This window comes from Ranitomeya imitator, chromosome 1, assembly GCF_032444005.1.
Source record: "Ranitomeya imitator isolate aRanImi1 chromosome 1, aRanImi1.pri, whole genome shotgun sequence".
NCBI lineage: Eukaryota > Metazoa > Chordata > Amphibia > Anura > Dendrobatidae > Ranitomeya > Ranitomeya imitator.
Genome location: NC_091282.1, coordinates 430053090 through 430075054, shown reverse-complemented (window position 1 = coordinate 430075054; position 21965 = coordinate 430053090). Strand labels below are relative to the sequence as shown.

The window sequence follows — 21965 nt, the reverse complement described above, 5'->3', positions numbered from 1 at the left end:
ACTCTGATGGGAGGAGGAGTGCTTCTTAAAAGAATCTTACCCTGTGCTGTTATCAAAAAAGAACTTCCCCTCTGTCCGCCTCTTCTGCAGTTCTTCTATGGAGAACACAGGCTGGTATTCTTCTACAGGGAAAGTTTGGCTCTTGACAATTTGTGACATCACCTGAAAGCTTGTATCTGGCGGGTAGCAAAGACCAACTCTAAACCAGTCCCCTCTGCAAAGAAAAAAAAAAATACATATTAAAAAGGACCTCACGAATTACAGTATTTAATACACAACTGAGGATATAACAATGCAAATTTCTGAATAAATAAATTATTTAGCTGGGGCTGAAAATCAAGAAGGTATGTCCTATTCATATGGAATGCTTACTGAAAGCCAAGCATCATAACTCAATGTCAGAGCCTGATCTCACAAATCTTTGAGTTAATGCATATGAATTACAGGAAAGTAATTGAACAACTCTAAATAAATGTTTTTTAGAAGATGCTTAACAAAGCCAAAACTATGGATGCAGTGTCCAGGTGCCTGCAAAGTTTTTAATCATGCAACATAAAATGAAAAGCCAGAAAGAACTATGGAGAAGTAATCGGCTTACTTGTCAAAGTTAATAAGGTAGAGATGAATAGTCTGTGGAGCCTGTGCATTCCAATGAATGGTGTATCCCTTTTCCAACATCACCACCGGCTGATATTGCTGGTAAGGGGCTTTCTGGTTGATTCCTCGTAGGGTCATGGGATTGGAAGGATACTCATCTCTCACAATGGACATGGTGAGATTTTGGGGATTTCGAGCTTGAATATAGACCTTGTTGGAAAATATATAAAGAAACAAAGTGTTAGAAAAAACTTAAGGGGAGATATTCTTCAAGACTGGTGTATTGAACCAAACAATATTTGAAATTGAGAGTCCTCAGTGGTTGATACCTTTTAATGGCTAACTGAAAAGATGGTAACAAATTGCAAGCTTTCGAGACTACACAGGTCTCCATCAGGCAAAGACTAATAGAATTGAACAAAACCACACACTTTTGGCTGAACGGCAAGCATCGTAAATCAGAGATCTCTGTTATTGTAAACTTGTAGTTTTCCTCAGAAACACTGCAGCATTTAGGAGAAAGCACACTTTAAACCGGCAGCTGAGGACAAGACGGTTAGTTACAACGAATCCGGTTAGTTACAATGCTGCATCAACAGAACCCAGGGTGGATGAAAATCAATGTTTTAAAAAAATAAATAAAAAAAAATAAAATAGGATTTTTTTAATTTAAATCGGATTTTTTTCAATAAACTGCTTTTTGAGGAAAATATTTTACCATCCAAATGTTCTTCCATCATGAGATAAAGCGGAGTTGTTTAACTCAGTAGAATAAAGGCTGTATATGTGTAACATTCACAATGCCATGCTCTTCCAGAGGTTTCTGTAGGATTAGTGGGCAGTTTCTCTCCTATATTATCACAGACGCTCGCTTTACTTACGCAGTTCTCAAAACTGAATTTGACTCCGCAGAGGTCCCAGCCTCTTCTTCACGGCAAAAATGTTACAACATGAACAGAGTTGAGAAAAAGACCTTAATCCTATTGTTCTACAAACCTATGAATACAGAATCAACCCCTTCAGTGCCAAGTCCAAGAAGTTAGACAATATGTTTCTGATTGTTTGGAGTGGAATAGATCTGCACAACACAAGAAGAATGTGAATCTAAGTGTGAGGAGGAGGAAGGGCAAGCAGACAAGAAAATGAAAGTGAAACTTTGAGCACAATACTGCAGCAGGCCGTAAAAGAAACCCAGTTTGGGAGTCATCTTCATCACCGCACTTCTCATGATAATGCCTCATTCGCGCCACCAGGCCTTGCATCTCTTTGTTGCATCGTTTGCATTTTGCACGCATGCCTGCCTTACCGATAGGCGAAGGAGCTTCATTAAAATATTCCCAAACTGGGTCTCTTTTACGGCCTGCTGCCATTATAAGGAAAGAATGTAATAAACCTCAGATCGTACACACAAACAGATCCAGACTTGTCTGTCTGTGGCTATGCTGCAGTATTGTGCTCAAAGTTTCACTTTCATTTTCTTGTCTGCTTGCACTTCCTCCTCCTCACACTTAGATTCACATTTTTCTTGTGTTGTGCAGATCTATTCCACTCTAAACAATCAGAAACATATTGTCTAACTTCTAGGACTTGGCACTGAAGGGGTTGATTCTGTATTCATAGGTTTGTAGAACAATAGGATTAAGGTCTTTTTCTCAACTCTGTTCATGTTGTAACATTTTTGCTGTGAAGAGGCTGGGGCCTCTGTCAAATTCAGTTAGGTAGAAACTTTGATTTAAATCACTGATTTAAATCAAGCCTTACTGACTAGTGATTTAAATCGTGATTTAAATCGTGATTTAAAATCAGTTAGATTTAAATCAAATCCACCCTGACAGAACCAGTCTGCAATTCATGCTGCTAGTGGTTTAAGCAGCAGAAAACAGGTTTTGATCATCCAGGGATCATTGGAATAAAATGCACACGCCAAGAAACATCACTACATTTATTGCAAGATCCAATTTATAGAATGATTGGCATTCTGCGCTTTAAGACCAAACAGCAATGGATAATTTTCAGAAGAGACTTTAGAAATTACTACACATTCCAATAAAATAAAGCAAAGAGGGAAGCCTCCATCTTGGAACCCACAAATTTGTTGTAATTTTATTAAAAAATATTAATGGCAGAATGTGTATTCCTGTTTATTCTGACAGCACTATTTTTTATTGTGAAAAGGCAGCTTTCTCAGATAAGAGACTTGTGAAGTAAACAATTCTATTTTAGGAGGACCATATGCCCATATGGACAGGTGGTGGTCTCCATGAAACAACCCCTTTATTTTAAAAGAACAACAAAAGCTAGACTTTTACTTGTATTCACATAATAAGTGGTGCAACATGGTCACAAAAATAGAAATATTGAAGAGTATGAATGAACTAACCTGAGCAAATTTTCCACTGCAGATGACCCCATTCCATTCTGTAACATTCCCACATTTAGGATGTCTGACCAAGTAGTTGTCCATTCTTGCTACATAAGTATCATTATAATTTGTTACAGATCCATCCACGTCATGGAAGATAGAGTTTTTGTCTCCGTCCATATCACCAGTTTCAAACCATGGCCCAGACTGCCCAAAGAACGCTCTCAATGAAACCTAAAAGGAAGTAAAAAATAAATGAATTATTCTCAATTACGCCAGACGAATTGTTCCTTTGTTCGGTAGGTCCAGGGACAGGTTCCATTGTTTCATATGAGCCTGTACGTTGACTTGTTTTATGTTAATCTGCGAAACACCTACGAGTTACTAGTCTACACAACTCTGAGGACAAATATGAAGTAAAATTGAACAATTGAACATTGAGGGATTACCTCCTCATTCTTCCCCCAATACTGTGGGAGAATGCCCTTAATGAGAGCTGTAGAATATAAAAAGGGGGCTGCCTCTGTTTCCAGAGAGACTCTTCAGAACATCAGCTGAGGGACCACTATTCCAGCTGGTGGAATACCCATTCTCTGGAATTCAGTGTCTCAGCACATCAGACCTTTTAGACCTTCCTGAAGAGATGAGTTTTCAGGTTGCGTCTGAAGATTTCAATTGTGGGTGACAATCGGCAATCAACTCACTGTCACTGAAGCCGCTCCTCTCCCCTTATGTATTAGTCTGTCACGGTTAGGGTGGGGGTTCCATTAGCGTATCACATCCGATGATTGTCTCATGTGATATGCTAATGACACTCGGATCCTGCTCTTCTGTGAGTGGGAGCCAAGGGTCACTGCTCTGTTCCGATCTGTTTGCATGAGAGAATCACAGCAGAGCTGCGGAGGAGACGGAGAACGTAATTTCTCCATCTCCTCTGCTGCCGATGCATAGACATATATGGATGTGTGCAATCCCATTCTCAGGTGCATTTGCAGCATGCTGCCATTTTCTCATGCTGATTCGGCATGCGAAAACAATCCGATTATAAATGCGAGCTGCACCATAGAGAAACATTGGGGAGAGTGCATTCCAATTTTTTATCTGATTGCACTCGTCCGATTGAATCGCAAGTGTGAATGAGCCCTTATATGCATTTTGTATATAAACCCTCTTCATATGTACAGCACCATGGAATCAATGGGGCTTTAACAATAAGTATTAATATTTGACTTTTTAGGAGATCAATTCAACTTCTTGAAAAGCAGAACAGCCAACAGTATTACAATAGGTTTCTGAGCTTAAGTGAAGGCACATGTTATTAACCTCCACAGTGGTGTTTAATATAGGAAAGCTGGCCCAGATGGGTAGTAAAATATACAAAGGAAGCAATGCTATAATCAAAAGATGCAGTCTGCTGTACGACAGATTTCTAGTTTAAAATACGGAGAGCCAAAGATTCAAGAAACAAATTTTTCATCCTTTCTAGTATTGAAGTCCAATAATTAAGCACAGAAGTAGAACACATGTAATTGTCACAGAGCATACTCACTACATAATTAAGGCAAAATGTTTAGAATCATTGTACAGTAAAGAAAAATAAATTATACATCTCATTCTGCAGCTGCTCTTAGGCTATGTTCACACTAGACGCTTATTCAGTGTTTTTTTCTGCAGCAAAACCTGATCTCTTGGCGGGAAAGACGCCGTGGCAAAAATGCAGGTTTTTCTGAGGCTTTTGCCGCAGTTTGTCATGCTACATTTGTCTCTTGTACATGCTGATAAAAGTTTAGTGCAAAAAAAAACTACTAACTATTTAATAAGGTGTTGGCACAAAACCCCCCCAAAAAAAACACGCTGCAAAACCTGATACCTGCATTCTTTTTTTATGCTGATTTTCAGTGTTTCACCTCCCATTACTTTCAATGGGTGAAAAACAGGCTGAAAGTAGTGCCATGCTCGAAAAACCAAGAGGAGCACAAAATCCTGATGACAATGACAAAAAAAAAAAAACTAGCTGTGTGAATGAGATTTCTGAAATATCCGACTTTGCTGGTACCGTAAAACACTGCTGAAAATATGGAGAAAAAAAAAACCTAGTGTCTAGTGTGAACATAAACATAGCCTTAGAGTCACAGGTTATCATGTGGCACTTGTAGTGGTGACAGGTTAATGTTGGAGGAAAGCGTCAAGACCCCAATCCTGTGTCTGATCGGATATGGCTCAGATTATGCATTGAAATCGGAGGATTATCTGCATGTCATGCTTGTAAAGGATTTTTTCTCCTCAATTCGTATGTACAATTTTGGCTACATGGTGGGGGAACACACAACAAAACCTTTGCAACGGAAATAAATAGCAGACAACTAAAGGCTCCCATTTTCTTACGAAAGAATTAAGGCAGAGGTTCAACAGGACTCTGTCAAACCAAGCACAAGCTCTGTGCACCCTTGCATGGCCAAGCATATGTGCATCTTCTCATATACTTGTTTTCCATCTAGCTGCACCCTTCTTTGGCCCCATAAAGTCAGAGCTGTCAAAGTAGTGAAGGGGGTACAGACATAGCGAAACAAGTAGGTGGGAAGGTGCATTTAAAGGTTTATGCAATGGCGCAGCAAACGCATGTACTTAATTTTAACAGATTCCCTTTAAGCCCTACCATAAACAGACCAACGTCGGCCGATATAGATGAGTTAGGCTGACATGGCCAAAATTAAGAACGCGTTGACGTTTGAAACGCATTGGGATTTTTATTGCGCATTGTGTCCTTAGGTTTTAATTGTACCAATAAACTATGGATTTTAATTACTGAAGTTCACACATCTTATTTTACTCACTTACATAGCGCCATTAATTCCACAGCACACTACACACAACATTATGACGGTCCTCAATGGGGCTCCCAGTCCAAATTCCTTATCAGAATGTCTTGGGAGTGTGGCAGGAAAGCAACACAAACACGGGGCGTATAGACAAACTTGCAGATGTTGTCCTTGGCTGGATTTGAACCCAGAACGGCAGTGCTGCAGAGCGACAGTGATAACCACAGCCACAGTGCTGCCATCCAAATGTCTTGGAATGTCTTGCAACATTTTCCTTATCAGCTGGCAGAGATGTCTGTTGGTGGCTCTCAGAGAACACCGAAACAATCGGCTAAACGAGCACTTCCATGTAGATGTGGGAGAGATGGTGTGACGCATCGCATAGGGGAAGGGGTGTGCCGACTTCACTGACCTCTGGGGAGGGGAGAGAAGGATCCAGCAGGGATTGGCTCTCTAGCACTACCACTTGCCCCAGGTCAGTGTCACCGGAAAGGCTTCCCTTATAGGTACAAGTTATTGAGGCACTCCCAATGAGGGGGGGATAAACATCACCAGTCCAGACTGGGGATATATATGTAAACCTCTCGACCGTCACTGTCAGGGCTCCTCACTAACAGTACGGTATGCTGCCACCAGTTCCTCGTTCGATATAAGCTCCGTCCGACAACAGGCTTATATCCAGTCAGAAACCAACCCAGATAGCGTATAATAACCAGCTGCGGACATGGGGATTCGTGATTCGAGATAAAAGAGCAGCCCAAGCTTAATTTTATATTTAATCGCCGAAAGGCGCACTAGAAAGATATATTATATATATTTATATATACTTCAAAGTAGCCACTTATTGCTTTGATGACTGCTTTGCACACTCTTGGCATTCTCTTGAGAATTCAGTGTGAATTTTCATAGTCATGACAATACAGAAAAATCTTTAAATGAGAAGGAAGGAGTGAAGTACAAGGGTAGGTACAGATATTGTGCTATGTGGCATCTGACCACATGGAGGTGCTGATGGATCGCAGGTCCAAATCTTTGTTCCTTCATTCTCTGGCCATGTCAGCTAACGGGCCTCCTGCTAGTAGAAAGACTGAGTCCAAATATGAGGAGCTGCCTATTATCCCCCTAGGCTGCCCCTCTCCCACACACTGCTCCCACCCCTGGGCTTGTGCAGCCTCCCTCCTCCCACATCTGCGAGTATGGTTTTCTGTCCAGAACCGTGGATGCTCATAACTTTCCGCCTGAGGGTATAACTAAGACTGCGGCAGCGCCACTGGGTTCTGCTGGATTTTATCTGTGCAGGGAAACCAAATACGGTTACCATATTTAATTCTTGGTAGCTATGCTTTATATCTTAACGTAGAGTTCTGGTGGTGGCTGTATGGGATGGGCTTGTGGGGAAAGGAATGCAGATTACGATTATATGCTTGGCTAGGCTCAGTTATTGCATTCTTTTATTACAGGTCATTTTTTAGATTTAATATCTTAGAGCCTTGTGCTGGTTTAGCCTGGGATCTATGGTGCCACAATATTAGACGGAGTCAGACAAAGGGAGCCAGTTCAGCACAAGAGTTCACATCCATAATAATTGTTGGGTTTTCAATGCATCCGCTGCCCATTCTAAGTCCCGGGGAGGAGGGGGTGGAGTTCCAGCCGCGCATGCCCGGTAGGAAATGGCGGATGCAACGTACGAAAAAACTTTCCCCTGAACGTTTTTTCGTGACGGTCCACCAAAACATGATGCATTAAGTGCACAACGGATGCGACTTATGGCCATACGTCGCGATCCGTCTGCAATACAAGTCTATGGGAAAAAAAGGCATCCTGAGGGCACATTTGCAGGATGCCTTTTTTTCCCAAAATTATGCATTGCGACAGATCTAAAACGACCTAAGTGTGAAAGCAGCCTAAGGGGTTAAGAGCGCCGAACAATTATAAAGCGTCCTGTTGGCTGTAATGACATCATTCCCATGTGAACAGAGCTGAGGGAAGCTTCATATCTGTATATGCAGGGATCATTGCCAGGTCCTCCAGTGTGAAGAAAAAGATCTGGCTACAAGGAAGGCAAACTAAACAATGTCCAAAAGTCTACAACAGAACACAAATAAAATCTAACTGTTCTAAAGCAGGAGAAAGTATCTGGTAAATCCGTGAAGGATCCCTCAGACAGACATTAAATACTCCTGTAGAAAAGAAGTCTGCTTCTATCCCCTGTAGGTTTCAAACAACATTTGCACTTCTGGAAAGAATTACCAACCCGAGAACGGGGCCTGTTCCTGTACCTGGCTGCATCTGAAAGCTTCTTTATGCTGGCGATCCCTGGCTTGGGGAAGCAGGAGCACTAAATTCCTGGATTTTCTTAACAGCTGCCATTAATTATATACACAAAAGGCAAAATTTTATCTCCTTCATAGACACCTTGGTTATGGAGTTTTGTCATTTTAGACTTGTGGATGGCAATAAATATAAGAAACAGATTCCATTAAGATTTGCTACATTTATCATCATGGTTTTGCCATGAAAAAAAGACCACCTGCCTTTGAACTGTCAGAGCAATCGTGAGAAACCAGCTCACCCCTGCTAATCCAGAGGGCATTCCTAAATGTGTGCTAACCAAACAGAAAAATATATAGAAGGGAGCATGCACACAGGTTCTCAGACTGACAATCCCTACTTTGTGATCTGCTTATCAACAAGAAAACTGACTAACATTGGTTCTGACTCATTAAGACTGGTGTTGTGCGCGCCGATATCAATAAAGGCACCACTGGAGAAAGATGTGCCCAATTCATTAACAGGCACATACCACTTAAGGGAAATGGTCACCAGCAGTTGCGTAGCTATCAGGGGGGCAGAGGGAGATCATAGACACTAAACATGTTTAGGTTCTTTTTTATTTAAGTGGTGAAAAAAAATTCCAAAAGTTTGGCTTAAAAAGAGAAAAAAAAAAAGAAAAGAAAAAAAAAAAAAAAGTACTTTTCCGAGATCTTTAGCCTCTCCATTTTTCACGATCTTGGGCTGGGTGAGGGCTTATTTTTTGTGAGCCAAGATGCCGTTTTCATTGATACCATTTTGGTTTAGACACACTTTTGATCGCCTGTTATTGCAATGTAGCGGCGATTTAAAAAAATAAAATAAAAACGTAATTCTGATGTTTTGAATTTTTGTCTCGTTACGCCGTTTAGTGATGGGGTTAATTTGGATAACAGTTTGGATAACAGTTCCAATGAGGTTTGCGGTGATGGAAATATTAGTCAAAGTACTGACAACTAGGGTTGAGCGACTTACTTTTTTAGGGTCGAGTCAGGTTTCGCGAAACCCGACTATATCTAAAGTCGAGTGAAATCGGCCGATTATGGCGAAAAGTCGGGGATCGTCTCTCTCTCTCTCTGAACAGAAAAGCTGGTGTTACACATTTCAAATCGCTACAGCGCACAAGCGACAAGATGACGATAGGCGTCCACGCCCCTAAGACCTATGTCATCACTCTGCCCACGCTCCTTCATTGGCTGAAAAAATGGCGCCAAGCACGTCATATGAAACGCGACTTTGGCGCGAAAGTCGCGTACCGCATGGCCGACCCCACACAGGGATCGGGTCGGGTTTCATGAAATCCGACTTTGCCAAAAGTCGGCGACTTTTGAAAATGAACGATCCGTTTCGCTCAACCCTACTGACAACAACAACAATACTACCGCAGACCCAGAAGACACCATTCAAATAACGCAAGAGGCGTGGGGGCCGCAAGCAGCGCAGGAAACATCAGAATGGCTACCCGCAACAGGAAATAACATCACTTTTTCAAGGTGATATTTCTAATGTTTTAAATATTTCTAATGTAATCTTAGACTAATCTTACAATGGAGCAACTACAAGTTCTCTCCCTGTGACTTAAATATGCACCGGATAGACGTTTTGACCTATTTCACACGCTATTAGATGTAAACAGATTCATTTGTGATTTAACTGTCAAAGGGCATTTTTTTGGGCAAGAACCTGAAACAACTGAAGTGGCTTCTATTATTCAGAATGAATATCGTGATTTAAACATTTAATGAACAATGTGCACTAAAAAAGTTCAATGATTTCAATATGCTTAGTGTATCTATTCATAAAGATGTAAATCAAGCAAAACATTTATGTACAAAAAATCCAATGTTCTACCCTATCCAATCGAGAGTTGATTGCATGGACAGATTTCAAGCTGGTATTGAACGTGAACTGAGATCTTTAGATAGGTCTGTTCAACAAAAAAACATGTAAAGGAAATCTTAATCTGAAACAGCAAAAAGCTCTTAAAGAAATTAGAAATATGGAGGAAATAACTAAAAAAGCTGATAAGGATGGCTTAATTGTGGTTATGGACACATCTACATATAAAGATCAAATAAATTGTTTGTTAAATGATAGAACCACATACAAGAGACTGCCTTCAGATCCTATAGTTTCCTTTAAAAATGCGTTATTTCATTTGGTGGATGATGGTGTAGCATTGGGTATATTAACTAAAACGCAGATGGAATATCTTAAAATTAACCATCCCGTTATACCTACAATGTATGGATTACCCAAAGTCCATAAAGAGAGATGACCCCCTCCGATGCGCCCTATTATATCTGGCGTAGGGTCCCTCATGGAACATCTTAGTCAATGGGTAGACTCTTTGCTGCAGCCTCTAGTCATGAGAGTCCCAGGATTACTTAGAGACTCTAAAGATGTATTGCATCAATTGTCTAATACTATATGGAGGGATAATTTACACTGGATAGGCTGCGATGTCAATTCTCTTTATACATGTATACCACAGAATGTCATTATCCAAGCGCTGGAATTTCATCTACACAAATATAGCAATTATAACAGTGATCTGTGTAACTTCATTATGCAAGCTATATATTTTTTAATGACTCACAATTATTTTTCCTTTGATCAACGGTTTTTTCTCCAATGTAAGGGAGTTTCCATGGGCGGTAAACTGTTATGACCTGGTGGTTAGGAGCACCCGGAATGACCTGATAGTTAAACCACATACAGGACGAGCTCTGGGATGTGGGAACTCTGCTGACCGCAAGCCCTAATCCTATCACACACTAGAAATAGCCATGGAGCGCTCCTGACCAGACCTAGGCGCCTCGTCACAGCCTAAGCGCTATCTAGCCCTAGAGATGGAAAATAAAGCCTACCTTGCCTCAGAGAAATTCCCCAAAGGTAAAGGAAGCCCCCCACATATATTGACTGAGTAAAGATGAAAGTCACAAACGCAGAAATGAAACAGGTTTCAGCAAAGGGAGGCCAGACTTACTAAATAGACAGAGGATAGGAAAGGTAACTTTGCGATCAGCACAAAAACCTACAAAAGACTACGCAGAGTGTGCAAAAAAGACCTCCGCACCGACTCACGGTGCAGAGGGGCCACTCTGCATCCCAGAGCTTCTAGCTAGCAAGACAAAATCATGAAAACCAGCTGGACAAGAAAACAAAGAACAAATAATGACTATCAGGAACTTAGCTTCTGCAGGAGAAGGCAGGTCACCAGAGAGATCCAGGAGCGAACTGAACAAATGCAAAAACATTGACAGCTGGCATGGAGTAACGATCTGAGAGGAGTTAAATAGAGCAGCCAACCAAAGGATAAACCACGTCACCTGTGTAAGGAACCTCAGAAGCAGCAGCTTCACTCATAGCCACCAGAGGGAGCCCATAGACAGAACTCGCCGAAGTACCATTCACGACCACAGGAGGGAGTTCGACAACAGAATTCACAACAGTAAACACTCACCATCCGTAACCAATCTGGTTATATCCTATTGGAAGGAACTGATTTTGTATTCTGATGATAATCCTTTTGTGTCATACATATTCTGGTATGGCAGATACATCGATGACATACTCCTTATTTGGAGTGGCGATGTGTCTGCCATACCGGAACTTTTGAGTTATTTTAACTCTAATGAATTTAATCTTCGATTTACATGTAGTAGAGATCCCAATGTTATTTCTTTTTTAGACTTGACTCTACGCGGTATTGTGGGTAATATTAACACTTCTACATATTGTAAACCACTATCAGGGAAAAGCATAATCTCTTATTTTAAAAAAACATTCCCATTTTTTTATGAAGATGAGATTTTACCAACTATTCTATCTTCAGGATGTCAAGTGGTGGCAAAGAAAGCCACTACTTTATCTGACATGCTTTCCCCAAATTTTTTCAATTCTGGTAATACTTCTCGCACCTGGTTGCATCACACTGGTTTTTACCGATATGGTGCTTCTAGATGCAGAACCTGTGCTCATTCTATTATTGCACATTCTTTCCATGATAGTAAAAATAGACAAGAATTTAAGATACAACAGCTGATTAATTGTAATAGCAAAAATGTGATGTACAGGATTACATGTATAAAATGTAATTTAAGTTATATAGGATGCACCACTCGTATGCTTAAAATTCGCATTTCTGAGCATATTACAGATATTATTGTTTCCACTAACGGCAATCGTTCTATGTCTCATGCATCTAAGCATTCTGTTACCTGTCAGAGGAGTACGGCATTTCTGCGGGTTATCGGCATTGAGAAACTCACGCTGTAAGCCAGAGGAGGAGACTTCAAAAGACGCTTAATGACGCGTGAAGCCTATTGGATGTTTTGCTTGAATACTTGCCATCCTGCGGGCTTGAACGCTCGTAAAGAAATCATGTCCCACTACTAAGATACAACTTCTGTATATATCTTATGAATTTTCTTGCTTTTTTGTGTGTTAGTTTCTATATTTTTCTTCATTTTTTCTTTATTATTTTGCTTTTAAATTGTATGAGCTAATTTATGTGTCATGCAAATCAATTGTCATTGGCTGTAGCTGTTACTTATATGGAGTATTTTGAGAAAGAACATGTTATTGTTCGAAACGCGTAGCCTGCTGCTACTCACCTTCATGTGAACCATGTCATTGGACTTTGTATTTTATTCTCAATAAATTTGGATATCTTTTGGAAGCTGGATTTTTTTTTGTTCGCTTTAACTTGGAGATTGTCTTATAACTTTTACCTTTAACATGTTTGTATATAATTTTCTTTCTAATCTCCTGAGACAACTCTTTCCTTCGCTTCCTCTGGCCCATGTTGAGTGTGATACACACCATGTCAGCAAACAGCACAGTGAGTATCTGTAGCCCTATATACAGGACCACTCACTGATTCCAAGATTGTAGACACCTGTGATGCTTGTTACTGGACACACCTTGATTTAACATGTCCCTTTGGTCACATTATTTTCAGGGTACTATCATTTCTGTCCAGGCCTATTTCATGAGTTTTATTTATTTTTTTTTTTTTTTAAGTTCTTTGGAAGCATGCTTGAAAAGCAATGTCTGACCTTCATTTGTTCATTTCATTAGATTTTTTATTTATTTATTGCTTTTGTCAGATTCAAGTTATTTCTGTGACCATTGTGGGTTTTTCTCTCATTAAACGAGGGGCCCCAACAATTTTGACCACGTCTTTATATAAAAATCAGGACTGGGACTTCCTATTAACGTAAAATTTTACAACAGGATATACTAAAATAGATTTTCATAAATCTGAAAACTCCATTTAAAAAAAAAAAAAAAAAAAAAAAAAAAAAAGAAAGAGGGGAGGGGGAAAGAAGTCAGCCGATACTTGCCCAAACTATGAGCATTGTGTATCAGCCACTGGCTGTGTGATCACAGCCATATATGTTTGGCTCTGAAACGCTACAGTGCTTCACAGAAAAACAAGCTTTTAATAGCCTCCGGTGGCTTCTCCCCACCCGCTTACAGTGACTGATAAGCTTCTGCCTATATGCACACGTAGGCAGAGGCTTGCCACTCACTGTCAGCGGGTGGGGAGAAGCCGCCACAGACTCGCCTGTTCGGCTAAGGCTGGTTTCACATTTGCGTTTTTTTTTTTTTTTGCGGTTTTATTTTTTTGCGTTTTTGCGCTAAAAACGCAAAAAAAAACCATGCGTTTTTTTCTCTATACTTAACATTAAAAACGCATGCGTTTTGACGCGTTTTTGCAACGCATGCATTTTTTTCTCTGCATGCGTTGTATTGCAGAAATGCAACATGTAGTAATTTTAGCGGCTTTTTTTGCCGCAAAAAAACATTGATGCCTATGTAAACGCATGCGTTTTTAAGCACATGCGTTTTTATAGAAAAACAAGAATACACACTGATAAGCCACCCCCTAACCCTAAGGGTTAGGATCCCTTGCGTTAGAGTTTGCGTTTTAGGGTTAGGGTTAGGATCCCTAAAGTTACTAGGGATCCTAACCCTAGGTATTTCTGTTTATAGTGGGTTTTCTAGTTGATTTTGATGATTGGCAGCTGTCACACACTTCTCATCATGCGTTTCAAAAACGCAAACGCAGGAAAAACGCTTGTAAACGCGTCAAAACGCCGCGTTTGCATTAAAACATGCAAAAACGCATGCGCCTAAAAAACGCAGCGTTTAAACGCGTTTTTGCACCAAATGCGTTTGCGTTTAAAACGCTGCAGATCAAAACGCAAGTGTGAAACCAGCCTAAGTGCACGGTGCAACTCGGTCCCTGGCGGCTATTAAGAGTATGCTTTTCTCTGAAATGCTGCAGCAATGGCGGTGACCACGGTTTGGGCAGCATGTATCAGCCGACAGGTTCCTTTTATAAAGTAGCCATAATTACTTCTCTTATAAACAGCCAAGCACCAATGGCAGCATCAAAAGAAAAACAATAGATAAAATAGGACACGTTTGTAGCCTCCAAAGGCAAACAATTATTTGTGCACACAATGTCTTTTTGAAAGTGGGCAAACGCCCTGAGGTTTTCAAGAGGGAAATGCAGGCTTCTTTTTTTCCTGAAGCATCTTTTGGATTATTTTTGTCTGTCGTGTCGAAGCATTTTTCAAAGATTTTCTACTTTTTTGTTCTGTACAGTGGAAAACGACTGAATAATGTGTCGCTAATTTCTTTTCAAAAATCGCATGGCGTCTTTTCAAGCCTGAAGTAGTTAAAGGACTCGAATGACTGAAAATATGAATTTCTATGTAAAAATGACTTCCTGTTCATACATTCATGCTTTTATTTGAAAAGTTTTTTTGAAAGATGTAATGTGCACAAAACCTTAGATCGCCACAAATTTTCCACCCTCTCCTTCCTCCGGACTGACCCTTTAAATAAAAAAATGCTGTTGCACTTTAAAGAACCACCTACAAAGTGACGCCTTGTAGAAAACAAATATGGAAAAAGAAAATAAATTAGAAATAGACACTTACATTTGCTCCAAACTTAAGGAATGAAACATTATTCCTCGGGGTGAGTTGCCATGGATTCTTCATGAGAAAGCCAATTGCACTTGTGTATCGGTCAGATGTTGGCACAAAGTTTTTAAACGTACTCTTTTTAAGACGAATGGGCCCATCATAAATCTGAAAGCCTCTGATCGGGAAAGTTCTGAAAAACAAACAAAATAAATAAAATTCAGTTTCCGATGATGTTCCATCCGTTTGGGTGCTAAAAGATGTGGAGAAAAAAGGTTCATCTTGCACCAATAATCATGAATTAAAACTTGCCTTGTGAAAGGACCATATTCTTTAAGTGTTTATGGACCAGGACAATTCTCATTTTAGCGCCTCTCCTTTTTCCTTCCCTTGTTTCAAGAGAGTTATAACTTTTTGATTTTTACATCAACATAACCATATTAGAACTTGTCTGTTTGTTTTTCTTTTTTTGCATGCCGTGACATGATATAATGTCGTTTTTGGCAATACCATGCTGGGGTACATCACATTTTATACTTTTTCAGGTAAGTGTAATGACAAAAAGGAAAAAATAAAATCTATAATATATATTAGTATAATTCTATTATTTAAAAGTAAATTCGGATTTACACTGTACATTTTATGTTATCTTTTGATAAATCTTTTCGGACACGGCAATTGCAATGTTTTTTTTTTATTATTTATATTTCATTACTGTGCCTGATCATTAATAAGAAATACCATTAGGCCATGTCAGATACTAGGCGTATTACAATTATTGCCTGTATATAAGATGAATCCAATTACCTTACTTTCTTTTGATAAGTGGTTATACAGCATTTTATGATATTTGAGTCATTTCACCAAAGATGACAATTTGCACATGTTCTAATGATCACTCCATATGAGGGTTTTATGAATATGTGAATAAAGTTACAAGAGATTTCAATCCCAAGTGATAAACTTGTATACTGTACATTTTTGGGGATTACCTTTTGCTGTGGCCAAGCACGGACCATGCACTGGGCAATATTGTTCGGACCCTATAACAAGCCAAGTGGAAAGCAATGCTTTTCTGTTTGCTATTTTCTATGACCAAAGACATTGAGCACACTGAAGAAAGGGGTCAGAGGAGGAACGTTCTGACAAGCATGCAGTGCACAGGCAACCAAATTGTAATCGGATAAATTGCTAGTGCTCCACCTCTATGTGAACACATAACTCCTTGCTTTTTAGCATGAATGGGCTGTAGTAACAGTTGACCATTTATACGAGTTTTTGTTTTTTATTACTATTCTGAAACATTTCGGTATTGCAGTACTTTCATTTGAAGCTTAACCTGTATGGCAACTCCTAGACTGCAGATATAGGGCCATTTAACAGGCCCCTGGCTGTCACACCACTAAGTGCTACAGTCAGCAATTGACAGCTCCGTCTAAATGGTTAGCTGTATTCGGTGCGTGCTCCAGCCATTGCAGTTACAGGAATTTGATGCAACACCAGGGCATCTACCACATATGAAGCATCTAGCAAGTAGTATTATAATATATAGCTAGACCATCTCAGTGATGCCCACGGCTTAGAGGTCAGCTCTAGAACACCAAAACTAAAAATTCCAAATTCCGATGTGCGCTCTTGACACCGTTCTAAGCGTACACTAAAAACACACTTGTTTAGACTGGTCTATCGCCTTACCTCACTTGTGTAACTATTCCAGTTTTGCACAATTTATGGCATGCTGTGGATTTTCAAACCCACAACATGTTCATTTTGTTAAATAGCCACAAATGTTTCACCCTCTAAAGGTACCTTCAACGATACCGACAACGATGTCGATCACTGCAGCGTCGCTGTTTGGTCGCTGGAGAGCTGTCACACAGACAGCTCTCCAGCGACCAACGATGCCGGTAACCAGGGTAAACATCGGGTTACTAAGCGCAGGGCCGCGCTTAGTAACCCGATGTTTACCCTGGTTACCATCGTAAAAGTAAAAAAAACAAACACTACATACTTACATTCCGCTGTCTGTCCCCGGCGCTCTGCTTCTCTGTACTGGCTGTGAGCACAGCGGCCGGAAAGCAGAGCGGTGACGTCACCGCTGTGCTTTCCGGCTGGCCGGCGCTCACAGCCAGTGCAGAGAAGCACAGCGCCGGAGGACAGACAGCGGAAGGCAAGTATGTAGTGTTTTTTTAACTTTTACGATAGTAACCCGATGTTTACCCTGGTTACCAAGCGCGGCCCTGCGCTTAGTAACCCGATGTTTACCCTGGTTACCAGTGAAGACATCGCTGAATCGGCGTCACACACGCCGATTCAGCGATGTCTGCAGGGAGTCCAGCGATGAAATAAAGTTCTGGACTTTCTGCAGCGACCAACGACATCACAGCAGGATCCTGATCGCTGCTGTGTGTCAAACTGAACGATATCGTTAGCCAGGACGCTGCAACGTCACGGATCGCTAGCGATATCGTTCAGTGTGAAGGTACCTTAAGACCTATGGACATATCTGATCAAAGACCTCTAGTCCAGGGTCACCAGCCTATAGCTAAGGCATATAGAAAGCCAACTGCTTTCTATATGCCTTAGCTCAGGTCAGGGACAGCATAAATGGTCCGCATTTTACAGTTGTGCGCTTTCGGCCATAAGCCACAACATTCTTATATTGTATTTTTTTTTATTTTTTTTATTTTTTTAAATAGTTTCCAGAGGAACTCAGAAATGAGAGAGCATTGTATTAATTCACACCAGAACACACACAAATATATACATGGAAAGAACTCAGACCATAATTTATGGCGTCTACTTTTAACGATGGTCTTCATTCATTTTTAATACTGTGCTTATTCTAAATATGTTCACAAGCCACTACCCTCCAACACACATCTAAGATATCTATGGGAAAGCAGTTTCCACACATGCCAAGCCACAGTATAACTGTCACACTGAGAAACATGGATCCAATTTCTGTATGGTCTTTCCATATGAAGCACTATCCACCCTGTTAATAATTAACACCCATGAGTTAATTAAATTGATAGAACTTAAAAAGTATGACATACATATACAGTAAAAAAAAAATCACTTTTGTAATCATGTACTATACATATACACACTTTATTATGTATAGAGCCTGTATACATATTAGTGTCTATGTATGAATATGAATATTTAGGAGCACATCTATTTATTAGTATGAATAGGTGAATGCCCAAGTCACAGAATGTATAAATCATACGTGCAGAGTTTAATCATACCTGTTTCTAGGAAGTGTGCGATTTCTACCATAGACTCCTCCAGTCCCCCAATATTTGTTTTGGCCTCCTTGAGATCCATAATTTCTACTCTCACCTATAAACAGAGATTCAGAAACTTCCTGGCTGGAGCCTTCATCTTTTAGAAAGCTTCCATCACTGTGGAAAAGGAAAGGATTATTAGGTGAATGGAAAGAAACAGCCATGCACACATGTAAGTACCTATAAGTACCTATATAAAATTTACCTGGACAGGGGGGAAATCATTTTATTTATTTAAGAAAACAGGTGATTTTACTAAATATCATTACCTAGAAAAAAAATTACCGAGAACCATAATGCCACGGGAAGAAAATCCTAAAAAAGAATATATACATACATACACACATGACATCCAATTATTCTATTCCGCTCTTCCTAGTGATTGATCCGATCATGGAATCTGAAATTCTAATTATGCATGGTTTTGTCCATTTTTAGAACACATCATTGTGAGTAATAGTTTATTTTGTGATAAAATATATAAATTGGTGGAGAAAGGTTGAAGAGACCTAGGTCCATCAGGTTCAACCTATGTAACTATGCTTTTATCCATTTTTAATTCTAATTTAAATAAGTCTCTCTTGATATGTCGCCAAGGGCATATTAATGGTGTATTAACGGTGCGAGTGCGCTTTTGGCCGCCGACTTCCTCGCCAATGAAGTTTAGCACGCACTGGGGCCCGATCTAGTGAGCGCATGTGTTCCATAGTGTAACAATTTCGGACTTATCAAACCAGAAGTAGGAATTCCTTTGGACAATATAAGGGTATATGCACACGTTGCGGATTCTTTTGAGGTGCAGAAACGCTGCAGATCCGCAACTGATTTACAGTACATTGTAAATCAATGAGAAAAAAAAAAAGCTGTGCACACTTTGCGGAAAATCCGCTGCAGAAACGCAGCGGATTAAAAGAAGTAGCATGTCACTTCTTTTTTGTGAATCTGCAGCGTTTTTGTACCCAATCCATTATAGAAAACCGCAGGGGTAAAAAACGCAGCAAATCTGCAAGAAAACCGCAGCAAAAAACGCTGCAGGAACGCCACAAAAAACGTGACAAATCCGCAGGTGCGTTTTCTGCCAGGAGAGGCAGAATCCGCACCAGAAATTCCTAAGGCTAATCCGCAACGTGTGCACATACCCTAAATCTCCCGATGCCTAATGGGAGAAAACATGTTGAGCTCTGATACTTCGGTACTTCCATCTGAAATTGTGGTGACTGTACCAACAGAAGATCTACCTAAAGCAAAGTATGAATTTGGTTTGCATTTATTGGTCACGTTTATTGGTAGAGAAGTTTCCAGGGATTCCTATTCTGGATAGTCTTTGGTGAGTGGGGGTGCTAACCTCCACGATAAGGCAGGGTTTTCTTCATTATAGGGAGCGGCTGGTGGAGCTATAGGTTCCTCAGCCTTGCGTCTCCTTTGGCTTATATTCCTTCCCCGCATATATTCATTTGTGACTACACTCTTGGCCATTTGCTCACCACTTCTTTCTCAGAAAGTATATAAATTCAATATGGTGAGTGTCTGTGCTAGTGATAATTGGGCTATTTATTGCGGAGTGAATATTCCAATGGTTTTAATATCGAAAATAAAATTTATATTATTGGTATACATATAAAAGGTTACCTCCTGTAAGCAATAATTTTTGTATATCCTTATCGACTATATATTTGTCTAAGGGTCACTTCCGTCTTTCTGTCACGGATATTCAATGGTCTGTCATTGAATCCAAGTCGCTGATTGGTCGCGGCTATTTTGTCGCGACCAATCAGCGACGGGCACAGTCCATAAGAAAATGGCTGCTCCTTACTCCCTGAAGTCAGGGCCCGGCGCCCGCATACTCCCCTCCAGTCACCGCTCACACAGGGTTAATGCCGGCGGTAACGGACCACGTTATGCCGCGGGTAACGCACTTCGTTACCGCCGCTATTAACACTGTGTCCCCAACTTTTTACTATTGATGCTGCCTATGCGGCAAAAATAGTAAAAAAATGTAATGTTAAAAATAATAAAACAAAAAACCTGCTATACTCACCCTTCGTAGTCTGCTAAGTCTTCTGGGTAATTTCGCAATGCATCTTGGGAACGGAAGATGGCGGGAGCCGCACGCCCATCGCCACAGCGTCGTTGGATCCCAGGGGGTGAGTATAACCATTTATTATTTTAATTCTTTTTTTTTTTTTTTTAAACAGGGATATGTGCCCATACTGCTAAATACTGCGTGGGCTACATGGCTGCAATATACTACGTGGGCAGTACTATATACTACATGGCTGCTATATACTACGTGGGCAGTACTACATACTACGTGGGCAGTACTATATACTACATGGCTTCTATATACTACGTGGCAGTACTATATACTACTTGGGCAGTGTTATATACTACATGGCAGCTGTATACTACGTGGCCTGTGTTAGATACTGCGTGGGCTGTGTTATATACAACGCATCGAGTATTCTACTGTATATATATATATTAGATTCAAGATTCAAAGAAGCTTTATTGGCAGGACCAAATACACATCAGTTTTGCCAAAGCAAGTGTATAAAGGCAATAGGGATAGGGACTGTGGGGATGTTGGGTAGGAGCTCTAGGGAAGGTGGATGGGGGCAGATCCATTGTGGGGGCTGTAGTCCATGGCATCATAGTTCTCTTTCTTGCAGTCTATGGCATTCGCTCACATACCGTGCTGCTATCTCCACCGTTCTCTCTTCTTCTCCCAGCAGGATATATGTTTTCTCTTCCTCCTTCATGGTGATAAAGTCTGGGAAGAGATGTGAGAGTCTCCTGAAGCGAGTGTCCCTCACTGCTGAGTATTTGGAGCAGTGTAGCAGGAAGTGGGTTTCGTCCTCTATGGCCTCCTGGTCACAGTGTTGGCACAGTCTTTCCTCCCTGGGCTTGTAGCTCTGCCTGTGTCGGCCACATTCGATGGCCAGACTGTGGGCGCTGAGTCTATATCGGCTCAGGATCTGGCGGTCTCTGGGGTCCGGGAGTTTTTCCAGATATGGCGCCAGTCTGTAGTCTCTCTGTAGGCTCCGGTACATGGTCAGTTTCTGTGAGCTGATGATATCATTCTTCCAGTCACTGACATACCTCTCCTGGCCTTCGTCTGCCATCTTCCTAATTCCGGCTTTTGTCAGGTTGTTGTGATTGGTGTTCTGGTCCGGTTGGGTTTGGCTGGGCTGTTCCGAGGGTTCTGGTTTTTCTGTTTCACCTACATGTATCAGGGCTTTATGGTGATGGGAGCTTGGATTGCTCCTATGCAGGTGAGCCCGGAATGACAGCGCCCTCTTTAGAACTGTTAGGTGTAGAGGGAATCTGCCCAGCTCGGCCCGACAAGCACTGTTGGAGGTGCTCCGATGGACCTGGAGAAGAGGCTTGCAGAATTCCAGGTGGAATATTTCTGTTGGACTGGAATCCCACTTTGACCAGTCTGGGTAGGTGTGAGGACCCCAGACTTCGCTGCCATACAGGAGGATTGGGGCGATGATGGAGTCGAAGATTTTTAGCCAGACCCTCACTGGTGGCTTCAGATGGTAGAGTTTCCTTCGGATGGCATAGAAGGTTTTGCAGGCCTTGTCTTTCAGGGTCTCTATGGCTTATTTGAAGCTCCCTGACCGGTGAATCTCTAGGC

General features: G+C 40.9%; 1 protein-coding gene across 1 annotated transcript in view; it reads right to left on the bottom strand.

The window, feature by feature from the left end:
- The window catches only part of CEMIP2 (cell migration inducing hyaluronidase 2), a 174765-nt gene that overhangs the window by 27538 nt on the left and 125262 nt on the right, over nt 1-21965 (bottom strand). Inside the window, exons 15-19 of the mRNA XM_069763494.1 lie at nt 18287-18442; nt 15048-15225; nt 2978-3193; nt 599-807; nt 41-214 (exon numbers count right to left, since the gene is read on the bottom strand). Coding sequence (XP_069619595.1) covers nt 41-214; nt 599-807; nt 2978-3193; nt 15048-15225; nt 18287-18442 — 933 coding nt within the window. The remainder of the gene's footprint in view (nt 1-40; nt 215-598; nt 808-2977; nt 3194-15047; nt 15226-18286; nt 18443-21965) is intronic.